The 13,898-nt window shown below is 37.9% G+C and overlaps 1 protein-coding gene across 3 annotated transcripts in view; it reads left to right on the forward strand.

Moving 5' to 3' along the window:
• Positions 1-210: 210 nt before the first annotated feature.
• Positions 211-13,898, forward strand: part of LOC146479892 (nose resistant to fluoxetine protein 6-like) — a 28,816-nt gene continuing 15,128 nt past the window's right edge. The window contains exons 1-7 of one of the 3 annotated variants that reach the window (XM_085110763.1): positions 211-501; positions 3,556-3,719; positions 4,716-4,800; positions 6,311-6,401; positions 10,147-10,301; positions 10,332-10,412; positions 11,661-11,831. In XM_085110763.1, coding sequence (XP_084966889.1) covers positions 270-501; positions 3,556-3,719; positions 4,716-4,800; positions 6,311-6,401; positions 10,147-10,301; positions 10,332-10,412; positions 11,661-11,831 — 979 coding nt within the window. In that variant the 5' untranslated portion in view covers positions 211-269. Of the gene's footprint in view, positions 502-2,847; positions 2,951-3,555; positions 3,720-4,715; positions 4,801-6,310; positions 6,402-10,146; positions 10,413-11,660; positions 11,832-13,898 lie in introns of those variants that run through there. The other 2 variants (XM_085110762.1, XM_085110764.1) reach the window with 2 other exon arrangements.

The following is a 13,898-nucleotide window of genomic DNA, read 5'->3' on the forward strand; positions in this document are numbered from 1 at the left end:
ACTATTTTTTTTTTCTTTTGTGTGAAAACATCGCCTTCGTATCATGTTATCATTACTGGGTGGTTTTCGTTTACATGTTCCCTTCAAATTTCAAACTTTCAGTTCAAGTCATGTCAAGTACAGACCAGACACCACCTGATCGTCACAAAACAATGTCATGATATCTTGTGACTATAAAGTGCGAACGATGCGGTTTCTTCTGTTATGCCTATAACTCGTGAGTACCCTGTCTGCCTCGTGAGGACCACGCAAACCCATCGTTGCCTAAGATGGCCGGAATTTGTAGATTTGCGCTAGCGATCTTCACACTTTTCGCTTTTTTTCCAAAGTTTTCAAGGGCAACACCTGAATTTCAATCCCTCGACCGTGATACCTACGATCTGATTGCAAAGCTATTAGGTTTTCGGAATTTTTCAAGGGATACTTTGCCGAAAAGCCTCTCCAATGAGTGTATGGACAGACTTGTCAATCTTACAGGAAATCCTCAAGAATTCATCTGGTGTGAGTACCCATCTTTTCAGTTTTTTCCTCTGAATTTAAAGGTACTACTTCATGGAGATGTGTTAGGTCAAAGTCAAAACTGTGCTGAAACAAGAATGCATCTTGTCTCATACACGAAACGTTCATAGAACTTCGCAAGGCGAAGATATCAAGTCAGTATTATTCCGCTATTATATCATTTCACCAATTAAAGAGAATGCCCAAAATATAAGACCGTCATACACTGTAGTATGCCGTTTGTTCAATGGTACTATAATATGTGACAAGCCGTTTTAGTTACACACGGGAAATGCTATGTTTTGAAACATTTTCCACAGCGTGAGAGACCATTACTTGTTATAACTGTCAACAAGATAGGGTTTTGGGGGGTTATTGACCAGGGGAAGGGAAGGGGAAGGTGAACTTTCCCCTTCCTGTACCCTTTTCACCTGCCGGGAAGTCTGTATATTTTCTTATTTATGTGCATAATGAGAATGTTGTATTATTCAGTAAGTGATACAGGCATACTAGGAAAAAAATCCGAATACTCCTATCAGGAGTCGAACCTAAGACCTTTCGATTACTAGTTGGGATGCTCTACCACTGAGCTACAGGAGACTCGTGGGAGCTAAGGCCATTAAACTTGGTTCATGGGACAAACATTATTATGTTCATAATATTTCTCACAAAACAAAACGCCCCATTTGTTTAACGTATTCCTGTCAAGCCCACTTATTTCATATAGAAGACCACTTATTTAATGAAGATAAAATTTTAAAGAAAATGACAACAGAACCTTTAAGTTTACAAAACATGTTTCGACAGAGACTTCTGTCATCTTCAGTTAGTTAATGTGCATTTAAAATATACGTCTTTTCTTTTCTTTTAAATGCCGCCTAGTGGTATTTAAATTGCCCGTGGGGGGAAATCTCTATTCCTCACAAGCTTCCCTTCTCGGAGATTTCCACGCCACAGTCACTCTTTCCAAGTTGCATGTTCACTTTAAATTTAATATTAATTATTATTTTTTATTATCTTTTCTATTCTATTTGTAATTTATTATGTATGGCAAGATAATAAAAATAATAAATAAAATAAAAATATGCAAAGAGTTGGAAGTTGAATTTATAATAAGTAGACAAAAATGATAATTATGATAAACGGTGACAACAAAATGACTCGCACGTGACAATGTGAGAATTATAAGGATAATTTAGATTTACATGGCGTAATTGGCGATTCAAAGGACTTCAACGCGTTGTACATTAACTAACTGAAGATGACAGAAGTCTCTGTAGAAACATGTTTTGTAAACATAAAGGTTTTGTCGTTTTCTTTAAAATTTTGACTTGCCTGTTACTATCAAGACCCTTAATGAAGATAGCAGTCAAATGACTTCTAAACAAGAATAGGTAATTTAGTCTGAAATGTCCGGCTGACATTTCAGACTATAGGTAATTCAGTAATTGAAGGAGTGAGTTGAGACCAATTCTATGATGAATCAAAAACGGTAATCCAGTGAGATTTTAGCATCGAATTAGCATATCGAACAAGACCGAGACGATTTTTGAAGACTCGTAGAGTGCTATCACTAGCCTGTCATCGTACAAGCATCATGTATTTGTTGTAGGTCTCCGTCGTAAGACTTGCTGAAAAATTCCATTGCAATCAGCTGCTGGATAAAAACATAAAAGAAAGAGCTGAAATCTCAAAGGGACCATGTCGCGTATTACTGATTTTTAGTATCACGGAAACACACTGGATTAAAAAAAAAGAAAAACTCCGAAAATAATATTTCAGTGTTATTTGAAAACACTCTTCTAATTCGGTTTCTGAAACTATACTAAGTTGCTTTCTCTACTGATGGTGGGGGTGGAAATGGATTGGACCTAGGGAAATTTAGATAAAATGTTCAGGTTTTTCCGTTGGGTCTTGGGAAAAACGCTACAAACTTATTACAGTTTGTTTTTCCTTTGAGGAACTCACTTAATAGCTTCGATCCTCTCTTTCTTTCTTTTTTTTTTTGCGTTGGAATAAGTGAAGGACAAAGCAGGTTTACTACTGGGTTAAAAAAAATCCTTCCAAGAAAGAATCACGATTTATGGAGGCTATATTCCTACATCAAAATTGAAAAGAATCGATCAATGGATGGACTTTTTCAGGGTCATCGTGAGGAGTTAACAGTAGAAAATCAACAAACACAGAGTTAATATTTCAGTTAACGTGCTCACACGTTATAATTTACAGGGTGTCCAGTTTAGTAAGGCTAGTTAAATGGAGCCCTGGTACAAAAAAAATAAATAAATAACCATGATATGTAATATACCGAATGGACACAGTCTCACGCGCTAAGGTCCAAAGGCGCATGCCTGATAGTCATGTGACGTCTAAGGTGGCCTTCGCGACGACCCAACGGACGGGCTGAAAAAGCTCCTATCAGTTACCTTGAATTTTCAGCACAAGTTGAAAAGTAAACTTAGTGGTTTTTCTTTTTCGATTATTGCTAATCTCCGATTCACCGAAAAACAGTTTGTAACCTCATAGGTAGCCCAAGCTCTATGATTTGTGTTGTCCTTTGTAACGCAAACATCAGCGTGACGTCTTCTTGTCCGTTTGTAGCGTTTTTTGATGATGTTAGCGATCTATTGGTTAATATATATGTACTAGATGTATTGGTTAGATCGCATGCTCCATATGACTATGGCCTCGATTATTCGCTTTCCTTTGTTTTCAGTTTATGCATTAAAAAGGAGGCTCTTTGGTATAGTATCAGACTTCGGGCAAAGAATCAAAGGCTTAAGAAATATAAATTGGGTTATTTGGGTTATCATTTAGTGGTTGGGTGAAGTAACGGGTTTATTACTGTTTTGCTGCGTACCAACAGATAGCTTTCCAGCTGCTCGATAAGCCCACCCCAATATTATGCTTTTCCGTTAGATACTGAAGTTTGATCAATCGCCTGAGTACACTGTGTACCTCATAATCAGTTTATAATTACAATTTATGGTGGTTGAGTACACTGAGATGCAGTAAGGGTTATGCCAGAATAGTTACACTGTGTGTCATCTTATTCAGATCTAGATGCTTCGGGTAAGCCTCCAAGTGGATTATTGGCGGGAGGCCTCATTGGTTTTCTTGGATCATACAGTGAGTGCACCAAGATGATTGATGGCGCACACTACTGCTTGAATCGCATACATCTATCCGCCAATGTATCAGCTTTACTTTCTAAAATTGAGGTAAGTTCACTGAATTGTCTTGTTATTCTAACTTGACGACGGATGACGTCAGTGACAATGACGACGACAAGAACAACGCGACGATGACAAGATGAAGGCAGTGATGATAACGTCTACGAAATGGCGTGGAGACGGGGATGTGGGGATGAAGGGCAACGTCTACACGGCGATAGCCACAGCCGAAAGTTATCAGCATTACACAACCCTGCATTATTTTGTTTTCTATAAAAAAGAGAAGGTGGAAAAACTAGATTATCTTAAGGTCATGTGAATGTTTGTATTAACTAAAGGCTGCCGAAGATTTCCTAGAAAGATTTATCCGCAATTTCCTTAATAGATAAAAATTAACATTTAACTGAAGGTTAAATAAATTAAAAGTTGCATCTCAAGCACTCAAGATTTACTTCGACTAAAGACACTTCTTGTACTAGTTGTTTTGGTGCTTGTAATCAACCAACGATGAATGTACAAAAATTTGCGAACAACACCTCGTTCTGTTCTCAGTTTATTATACAGCTTTCTCAATTAATGATGAGGTTTTACATGATTGCCCCAGTAAAAAATGTGTTTGTCACCGTAGATGCGCGAAATACGAAGAAGGTCTGAGCGAACATATACTAGATACTAGTGGATATTGGTATTTGTTCTGCCTATCTCTTGACAAGTTTCAACTTCAACTTCATCAGTCAAACAACAAAACGATGACAGAGAACACTTGCAAGCACACAGGTAGTGATCTAGCTAGTCGCTTGTGTAAAGAAGAAATGAATGGAAACGAAGTTTCGTCGTTCTGTCACGCATTTTCAATTCAGTATCCACCTAAAATCAAAATATTCCCAATTTACCACCTCAATTGAATAAGTGTCATCTCTTTAATTAGACGGTTTACTTCGGAATATTTTTACTCGTCCCTTGTATTTTGACTTGTAAAAATATCCCGTCATACTACACACTAAACTTACTAAGTTAGATTTACTAGTTTTCTCTCTTCCAAAGCCGGGCTTTAGTTATGGACTTACCTGGGGAATCTGTGCACCTCAACAGTGCGGTGAGCAAGATGTCGCTGAATTTGTAAAAGAAGGTACACGTTCTCTTTTTAATCCCTTCAGACTCTGTAGTGATCGACAATTAACTTCTCCCTTCAATGTCACTATTTCATTAAACATCCAACTGAAACTACCGTCTAAACGTTGAAGATGCACTGTAATCTTGGCCAAAAGCCGTTGGGAAAAGGCTTAAAAATTATCAAGTCAACGTCAGACCCAGGCCGAGCTTTCCCACCCCCTCTACCCACATGTCCATGTTCTGTTAGCCTCTACGTGTATAGATAAGAGACGTTTTCTAACCCAACACTTTTGACTGCGACTGAAGCTTCGTATTAACCCCTTTCAGCCCCAATAACAACATGTATATTCTCCTCGCTGTCCTCCATATATTTCTTATGCTACTAGTTGGGAGATTTTGTCTAAAAATCAAGTCATTTCATCTTTGGTGATTTCCTCTATTCTGCTGACTTATGTTTAACCCTTTGAATCCTAGGTGTGTGCTATTTTTTTCAATTACGTTTTGGCAAGAAATAGTCTGAACCATTTAATTTCTGTGGGCTCAGGCTAAAATGTTACGTGACGCACATGACGTTTGTTGTTTGTTCGAGCGAGTGCACGAGCACGAATCTGGTAAAATCATCGTTTTTTCGAGCCATTTTCCTCTGCAGAAGCCCCCAGTCTAGCATCATTAAGCTGGAATGTGGGTAGAGGCAAGCCTCTGAAAGAAAATAGAGGTGAGAGGTGGTTTCATGTTGACTGAGTATCCAAACATGCTCTGTAGCAGACATGGAGGCCCACTAGTGAAGTTGTCTCTCTGACCGTTTTTGTGGATGGATTCCAGGACCTACCAAGGCAATTTGGGCGAGTTTGGCGTAGTAAAATATTCAACGGATTGGTGGTGGCTCGACACCTTGAAATGGAAAGAGCAGGAGTTCTACGCTCGCGCTATGGCTGAATTACGTAGAATTCCTTTCGGACGCCCGGCGGAACGAGGCAACGTGAGATACGCAAGACTGGGCCTAATAAAATGGCTGAAGTATAGCCCGCGGAAATCGTTGAGAGGAAAATTCCCAGTCAGATACCAAGGTCTGACCTTGAGGGTTGCTGTAAATGTAGATTTTTCATTTTTGAACAAATTATTTGGATTAAAAATTGACGATAAATTAGTGCAATATTTGATGTTGTTATTTGGCCGAAAAATTGGCATTTTGGGCTTTGTTGCCAAACAAACGGTGATATGCAGCGAAAATCGGGAGGTGTAGTCGGTTTGCTGGGTGTGATGATGGCAATATACATCAGCTGGTGCCATTCACACATTATCATGACGTTGTAGCTTAAGTTAAACAAATCATAGAAGCAAGCAGGGTTTTTCTGCGGACGCAAATATGCGTTGTTGGGATCCAAAGGGTTGATCAAACAGCGACAGTTGTAAGAAGAAATTAATGTTGGTCACTACTGGGTCTTAAAGGGTTAAGCACCTTTATCAATCAATCCATTTTTATCTCGTGTTACATATTGAATTGTTTCTTTGTTCATCCCTTGCAGCTTTCAATAGGACGCTGGGATCTGAAGCAGACATTTTGTCCATTCACTGTAACAAACGATCACAATACACAACGGGAGTGGTCATCACTTTGTAGGTACACTTTTTATGATCATCAAGGTTTATCGCAAACACAGAGATCATGTTCTCTTCTGCCAATTAGTAGGGAACGTTAGCAACGACGACGGCAAAGGCAAGGAGAAAGTCAAAAAGCAATAACCCTCTTTTTTATAAGGACGTCTAATTTGGTGGGCTGAGCCTCCCTCGCAGACGCATTTTTGACTCCTCACGCAATTTTTGCTCCCAAAGAGACTCTCCCTCTCGTTGGGGAGGAAAGATTGCGTGACAAGCCAAAAGAGCGTCTGCGAGGGAGGCTAATTTTCGGGCTGAGGCTGAATGTTCATATTTATTTATTTATTTATTTATTTATTTATTTTGTTTTTAATTTGAGCCTGAAAAAGTTCAAGCTCCTCATCCTTTCTGCAGTTATATATTTTTAGTGCCTATGCAGCAGACTGCTCATCATCATCAACAACAGCAATGAAATACGGCGGGTAAAATTACTGAATGCTGATTTGTTGTAACAGAGGACACTTTTTCTTAACTTTCCTTTCACCGAGGGCAACATTACTCGCCCCTGATTGGTCGAGAGGCGAAAATACTTGCTCCTGATTGGCTGAGCATGCCAGTTCTACTTTGTTGGTTTCTTCTCTTTGTGCCCAAAAACAACGAGTTCTTTCAGGTTCTTTGGAATTCGGTTTGTACCAAAAATACATAAAAAAAAATCAAGTGCTGCACCTAGAAACGAAATTCATTTCTCTTACAAGAAACGGCAAAAGATTATTTGTGTCAAAAGCTAAAATCTTGGATCGGATTGATATTTTAGTTGATAAACTGAAATCAGTCATGGCGACCAAGTACTTTCACTTCGCTACTTCTTCTTCCAGCGATAACCGAGCAAAACAGTGTCCTTTTGATGGGAGGAAGGAGCAGGTCAAAATCAAAGGAAGAAGTTACTATGCAAGTTCCTTCTTTGGACCCACCGTTTGCTACCGTTTATCGATCTGTGTTCGGGCGTGTGATTTTTAAGCGGTAGAAAGCTTCACAGCGCAGTGAATCAACTTTAAATTGATGCCTAATCGTTTGGTTTAATCGTTGTTAGTTTGCTCCTGAATTAAACTTGTATATTCTCTTAATTGCATCTGTATAACGGTCAACTTTTCTCGTCAGTTTCGTTTGTTTTCGAAATACTTTGTTTGTTTGCTTTGCTTTGCTTAGGGGTGAGTGTTTTGTTGACTGTTTTACGAAGTTCCTCGACGGTTTTAAGAAAACTTTGCCCTCAATGTTATAAAAGCATAATCGCAATGATTCCTCGTAATAGTAAGGATTAATTTTCACTTGTATTTTCAAAGTTTTCGCAAATTGCCCTAGTCGCGCAATTTGGGAAAATTTTAAAATGCGCTTGACAATTAATCCTTAAGTCTACTCGGGCTCACGCGAATATATATACTACCTGTTACACAGGGGAGTAAGGTAACCTCTTAAACCCAAAAAACGCATTTCAGTAGAACTGATATTCTAAGCTACATGATTATGTGGAGTTCGGGGCCCAAAAATTATCAAAACATTATGACACTGTAGGTAAATATTCAGAACGGGATCGGCTATTTATAGAGTTACGACAGTTTTCTTCACGCTCAAAGTAATATTTGCATTAAGTTTTGTTCATTGGATTTCAAATGATATTTTTTTTTTTTTTTTGTTTTTTTCAATTATTGTTTTTAGCTCTTAAAATGATCAAAGCAAGTCCAAGTACGGTTAGCTCGCTACCAGTGGCGCACTGGCGCGCTACGTACTGTCACTGTCTAGTAAATTTTGTTTATCAAGAAAGCTGCGCGTCAGAGAAAAAGGCTAGAGTAGATTAACGATAAAACAGACCAAGGTAACTTCAAATATACCCTGGAGTAATTAATAAATGGAACTGAAAAACTGTGATAATTCATGGCAAGCAGTACAGAAAAAAACTAAACAACGATCTTTGGAAAATACGCACGAACAAGCGAATAAATGTTCTGCGTAAGCCTTGTTTTGAAGAAATTGAAATAACACTTTTATTTTACGAACGTTCTTTGAAAAGGCTTTCAATGAAAAATACTCCCACATCTTATTTTTTGAATTAGAAATATATGCGAGAAAAACGTCAACGATACAGTGTTGCGAGCGCGAGACGTTTGACTGACTATTTTAGCTAAGAATCAAATTTTCTTAAAAGAAACAAAATGGGACGAGATTAGAAAAGAAAACTCCAGGGCAAATAACGAATATGGACCGAAAAAATGAGTTCAAAAGACTGCTCTGAAGTTAGCAGTAATGAACTTAAGAAGTTGTAGTGTCAACATTGCTAGAAAAACAACATCTTGCAAAACAGCAACGTTTCGTCAACAAAATGACATGAATACCCACCTCTTTGGTGAATAACCAGTCCTCTTATTCCATTGATGATGTTTTCGTTCGTTTTACAACGTTACTGCAAAAAGTCTCACTTCAAGAGGAAAAATCCAACGTATCGGAGAAAGATGATTTCACTTCATGATTTTCTAGCGGATTCCGCGTGACCGTGGTCAGAGAAAATTCTGCCCGATCCCGGAGCAAATCCGATTGTAGGATTTTCAGGATACCGCCCGCTCACGAACAGAAAAAAAATGTCTTTCTTTAAAATGTCTGTCTGTTTTTCTAGAAACCAGTTGGCCATGCTACTTCCCACCGAAAAAACTCGGGCCGCACAGAATTCACCTAAGTTTGGCATTTTACAATAGCTTACACGGAGGAGCCTACCTACGGACGCACGGAAGTGACGACATAACTCAAACCAAACTTTTTCGCATTCACAGGTTACCAAATTCCTTTAGCGATGGGGCTCCGCTATAAATACATGCGGACGTGAACGAGACACCGATCAATGAGCAATATGTGCCGTAATGTGGTGTGACATGCTCTTTATAGACTGAAGTTTTGGGTGAATTATTTTATCCGTATCTATACTGTTCAGGTCAAAATAAAAATGTTCTTAACAGACCCTCAGCCTGGGTAATATTCTCAGTATGTTCTTAAATTTTAGTTAATCCAAGTCTCAACGTTCTTATAAAAAGGTTCTTATAGAAAGAAAGTGTAGGCTTGATAACCAAAACAACAACTCTGCACTTGCATTACACTTTTTGGCACATTTCTTTTTTCGTCACTGCACGATTACACGACACACGATGACGAATTTTCTTTCTATGCCTAAACTTGGGTAAGGTCTCTTCCAGTCAGTCCTTTTACCATTATTAACTATACTTAATACAATAATTTATTTAGATATAGTACTTCAAATATAGTACTTAAAACACATAAAAAAGGTAGCCCAAACAGCTTCTTGAAATGAATAAGTCTTAAGCTTATTCTTGAAGGCTTTTATTCTTGAATTTTATTGTCAGTTGGTTAGGAAGTTTGCACTATAGTTTTGGGCTAGCCACAGGAAACGCCCTGTCACAGGTTTTCTGACTTGGGTACAGTTCAAAGTTCCTGGTAACAGGACCGGAACGATCGGCCATGTAAAGTTCGTCCATATTAAGAGGATCGAATATGTGACCACCGACTTAGACATTAACTAAGTCCCTGTACAAAAGTTGTTGTAATTATTATTATTATTATTATTATTATTATTATTATTATCATTATCATTATCATTATCATTATCATTATCATTATCATTATCATTATCATTATCATTATCATTATCATTATCATTATCATTATCATTATCATTATTATTATTATTTTATTTTTTGTTGTGCAGAACATTGTGTGGTGTCATCCTATTTCACTGCCTTGTGGGAACCATCATCGATATATTTCTGAGCTTTACAACGTCACACTCCTTACCTATCAAAAGTGATGGACGTTTGCCAGTCAGAGATGCTTCCATGGCAACAGATCAGGATGCTGCACCTTACGTTGGAAATGACAACCAGGGAAGTTTCCATAGGTCACAACACGCATCTGAGACAACATCTCTGATTTCTCCTTCTCCTTCCAATGGCGATACGCAGCCAGTGAAAATGAGTAAGTCTGTGCGGAACAAAAACATCACCTTTAATAATGAAGCCTGGCAGACTGTAGTGAAGGGGAGAAGTTTGGTTAAAAGCCATGGTCTGATTCAGCATTTTTACCCTTATTGTTTCTTCAAGGTGGCACACTGAAAATGTAAAAGATCCGTTTCAGTCCAAAGTGCCAATTGAACCTTGGTGACGCAATTGCTAGCTCAACTCTTGTGGAGCCATTTTAGTCACCATTTGGAGCAAAATGGCCCTAAGTCAGATGCATTTCAGAGCAGATTCTTGCAGTGCATAGAAATACAGTCATTATAATAGTTTACAGTAAAACACAAAGAAGTAAAGATTTAAAAAGAAAGAAAGAAAGAAAGAAAGAAAGTAAGAAAGAAAGAAAGAAAGAAAGAAAGAAAGAAAGAAAGAAAGAAAGAAAGAAAGAAAGAAAGAAAGAGAGAAAGACAGAAAGAAAGAAAGAAAGAAAGAAAGAAAGAAAGAAAGAAAGAAAGGAAGAAAGTAAGAAAGACAGAAAGAAAGAAAGAAAGAAAGAAAGAAAGAAAGAAAGAAAGAAAGAAAGAAAGAAAGAGAGAAAGACAGAAAGAAAGAAAGAAAGAAAGAAAGAAAGAAAGAAAGAAAGAAAGAAAGAAAGAAAGAAAGAAAGAAAGAAAGAAAGAAAGAAAGAAAGAAAGAAAGAAAGAAAGAAAGAAAGAAAAGTCACATGAAACATATTTTAGGTCTTGGATACGCTTCAGCCTTTAAAAATTTAGAATGTTTGGTCCTCAGACTAATGCTACCATATTTTACTCATCGAAAAGGCCCCAGTTTCGGTGCTGATCTAAATTCCAGTCAGTCAGTGTTTATTTATATGAACTGAACAGGACCACCGACTTTTTTCCATTTTCCTTTTAAAATAACCATAGTGTTTCTTAGAAATAAATTTGTACGATAAAATTGAAAACCACAATTTAAATCAGTACTGGGCTTGGTTGTTCGAAAGCCGATGAACGCTAATCCACGATTAAAAGTTAACCGAGGCTTTCAGCTCGCTCGTGAAAAATGTTTTTAAAATCTAATTTTAAGCCAGTGGTAAAGAAAAGCCAAAGTTAAAACGGAGGGACAGAAATCTTTTTGAAAAATCTTTATTATTTAGTAATTAAACTCGAATCAAAATTCTCGTTAATCCAGGATTAGTTTAATCAGGTTTTAAGCAACTGGGCCCTGATGTGTACGCATGGAAATTAAGTTTGGTCTTTTTCACTCACAGATGCAGTCATCCGGTTCTTTCTGTGCTTTTCTTTAACCCAAAACACAAGCCGCATCATGGAAACTCAAGTTCAACCAGGCGCCATCACTTCCATCTATGGCGTGAGAGTACTGAGCATGTGCTGGATTATACTTTCACAAACGCACTTATATTATATACACACGTGTGTGGGTGAGTATCCGTTAAGAGCGACTCTCCCTGAAAACCTCATATTCCATTTTTATCTAAAAAATATATTTCGCTGATAACTCTTCCATCAACATCTCTTGACAAGTAGGTAACAAATATGAAATACTAACGGATAAATTTTATTTTCTTAAATTTTTTTTTTATTCGAACTTTTCGCACCTCGGGCTGTGCTGATGAGTTGCAATCATAAGCTTTAATTACTGTAATAAATATAAGGGCACAAAATTTATCTACTTTGAGTACTTATGGCAACATGCAATTTAGCCAAAGTGCACAGGCTTTTCTACATGATCACTGGAAAGTTCCATCCATCGCCCATGAAACTCTGTTTAAACATTTGGCCGCAATCCAGTTTCTGTTCCACAATTGAGAGGTGAAATTTGTGAAATTCGACTAACACGGTGATGTTTCTATTGTACACGTCATCAACAAATTTAACGAGTTTGTTAGGGATAGTCGCTATTAATCTCCAATTAATTGGCTTGTGTGCTAAAGTTAAAGGAATGTCTCATGACTCTATAGTGTTCAACATAAATATGGAAACACGTTTGGTAAATGGTATCCAGTCTACATGCCACTGGCAAAATACAGTTGATTTTCTAACTGAACTTGGGGGAAACAGTTCCGATATTTTCCACCCCAAAAATGCACATACGCCACTCTTGCATCAGTCATTCAAGTGCCGAACGCCTTTGTGACTTGCTCATGCGATAGCAAATAAGGCACTGTGTAATAATTACATGGATGGGGGGGAGGGGGGTTAAAATTAAGTCACACACTGTCCCTCACAAAGAAAAACTTAACTTTAACCCCCTCCCTCACCTACTGATAATATTAAGGTCAACACCCCCCCCCCCCCTCCCTGCTTCCTTCCCCCATTGGTTCCCTCATATCTAATTCACGTGTTGGATGTCTTCCTCAGCACTTACTAAGCATGACAATAGCCTATTCACGAAAACAACTGGCAAAAAAGGCCCTACAGATACTCTTCACTTTATAACTACAGGAATTGAGAAGAACATCAATAATGATTTTGTTCAAGATATGGAGAGAGTGGTGACAAAATTTCCTGCTACTTTCCCAATATGTCTACAGCAAAATTTTCAATATCTGGGAAGAGAAAAGAAAGCAGTGCCAAGGACGGCTAGAAAGAAGAGAGCCTGTTTTATATTTTTGTCTTTGAGAGGCTCACCAATTTACGAGTATGATCCATTGACATATGGCATTCAGCAAGTTGAAGGAATTGATTCTGAAACTCTTGCATTGTTTACATCTGCAACAGACAAAGCTTGCTAATAACAGATCTTCTGAACTCCAGAAGCTTTGTTGAAGAATCTGAAAATGTGATTAAGGAGCTCCTGTTTGATTGACCTTACTTTGGCTTACTTATAAGCGTACTTAGCAAAAATAATCAGACTGCTTATAGTTACAAAGTTCAGTGTATTGGTATTTCAACGGTTGGGTTTTCTACCTCTTCTACCACTTTTCCAGTTTGTGGAAAAGAGTGAAAAAAGTAATCTCCCCTGTTTGTATTAAATTTTACAACCAACCCCCCTCTCTCTAGTTGTGATTTTCTCCTATTCTCCCCTCTGGTTCCAACCCGCCCACAACGCTCCTCCAGGTAATTATTACACAATCCTTAATTTTTACTTTGTTTATGTTTGTCTTCTTTAAGTTGAGCTGGGTTGTCATGGTAACCACTATGAGTTCAGGATCTGTGGATTAGATTAACCACTTCAAAGACACTTATACACTCGATTGCAAAAACGTTGACACCTTAAAATCATAAACCATGAACGATGAGACCCAACGGATTTGTAGGTAATCTTTAATAATTGGCCCTTGTTGGCCAACTTGACACTTTTAGCAAAGCTTGGGCAGTTTCCATCATTCACCACGTGCAACTAATTTTGGTTATCAACCGTCGCACGAGAATAGAATATTATGCAAATACTTTTAGTACACTTATACCCATAAAGCCATTGGGTCTCATCGTTCACGGTTTATGCTTTTTAGGTGTCTACGTTTTTGCAATCGAGTGTATTCAAA

The sequence above is a fragment of the Pavona decussata genome, unplaced genomic scaffold (assembly GCF_977016875.1).
Source record: "Pavona decussata unplaced genomic scaffold, jaPavDecu1.1 SCAFFOLD_58, whole genome shotgun sequence".
NCBI lineage: Eukaryota > Metazoa > Cnidaria > Anthozoa > Scleractinia > Agariciidae > Pavona > Pavona decussata.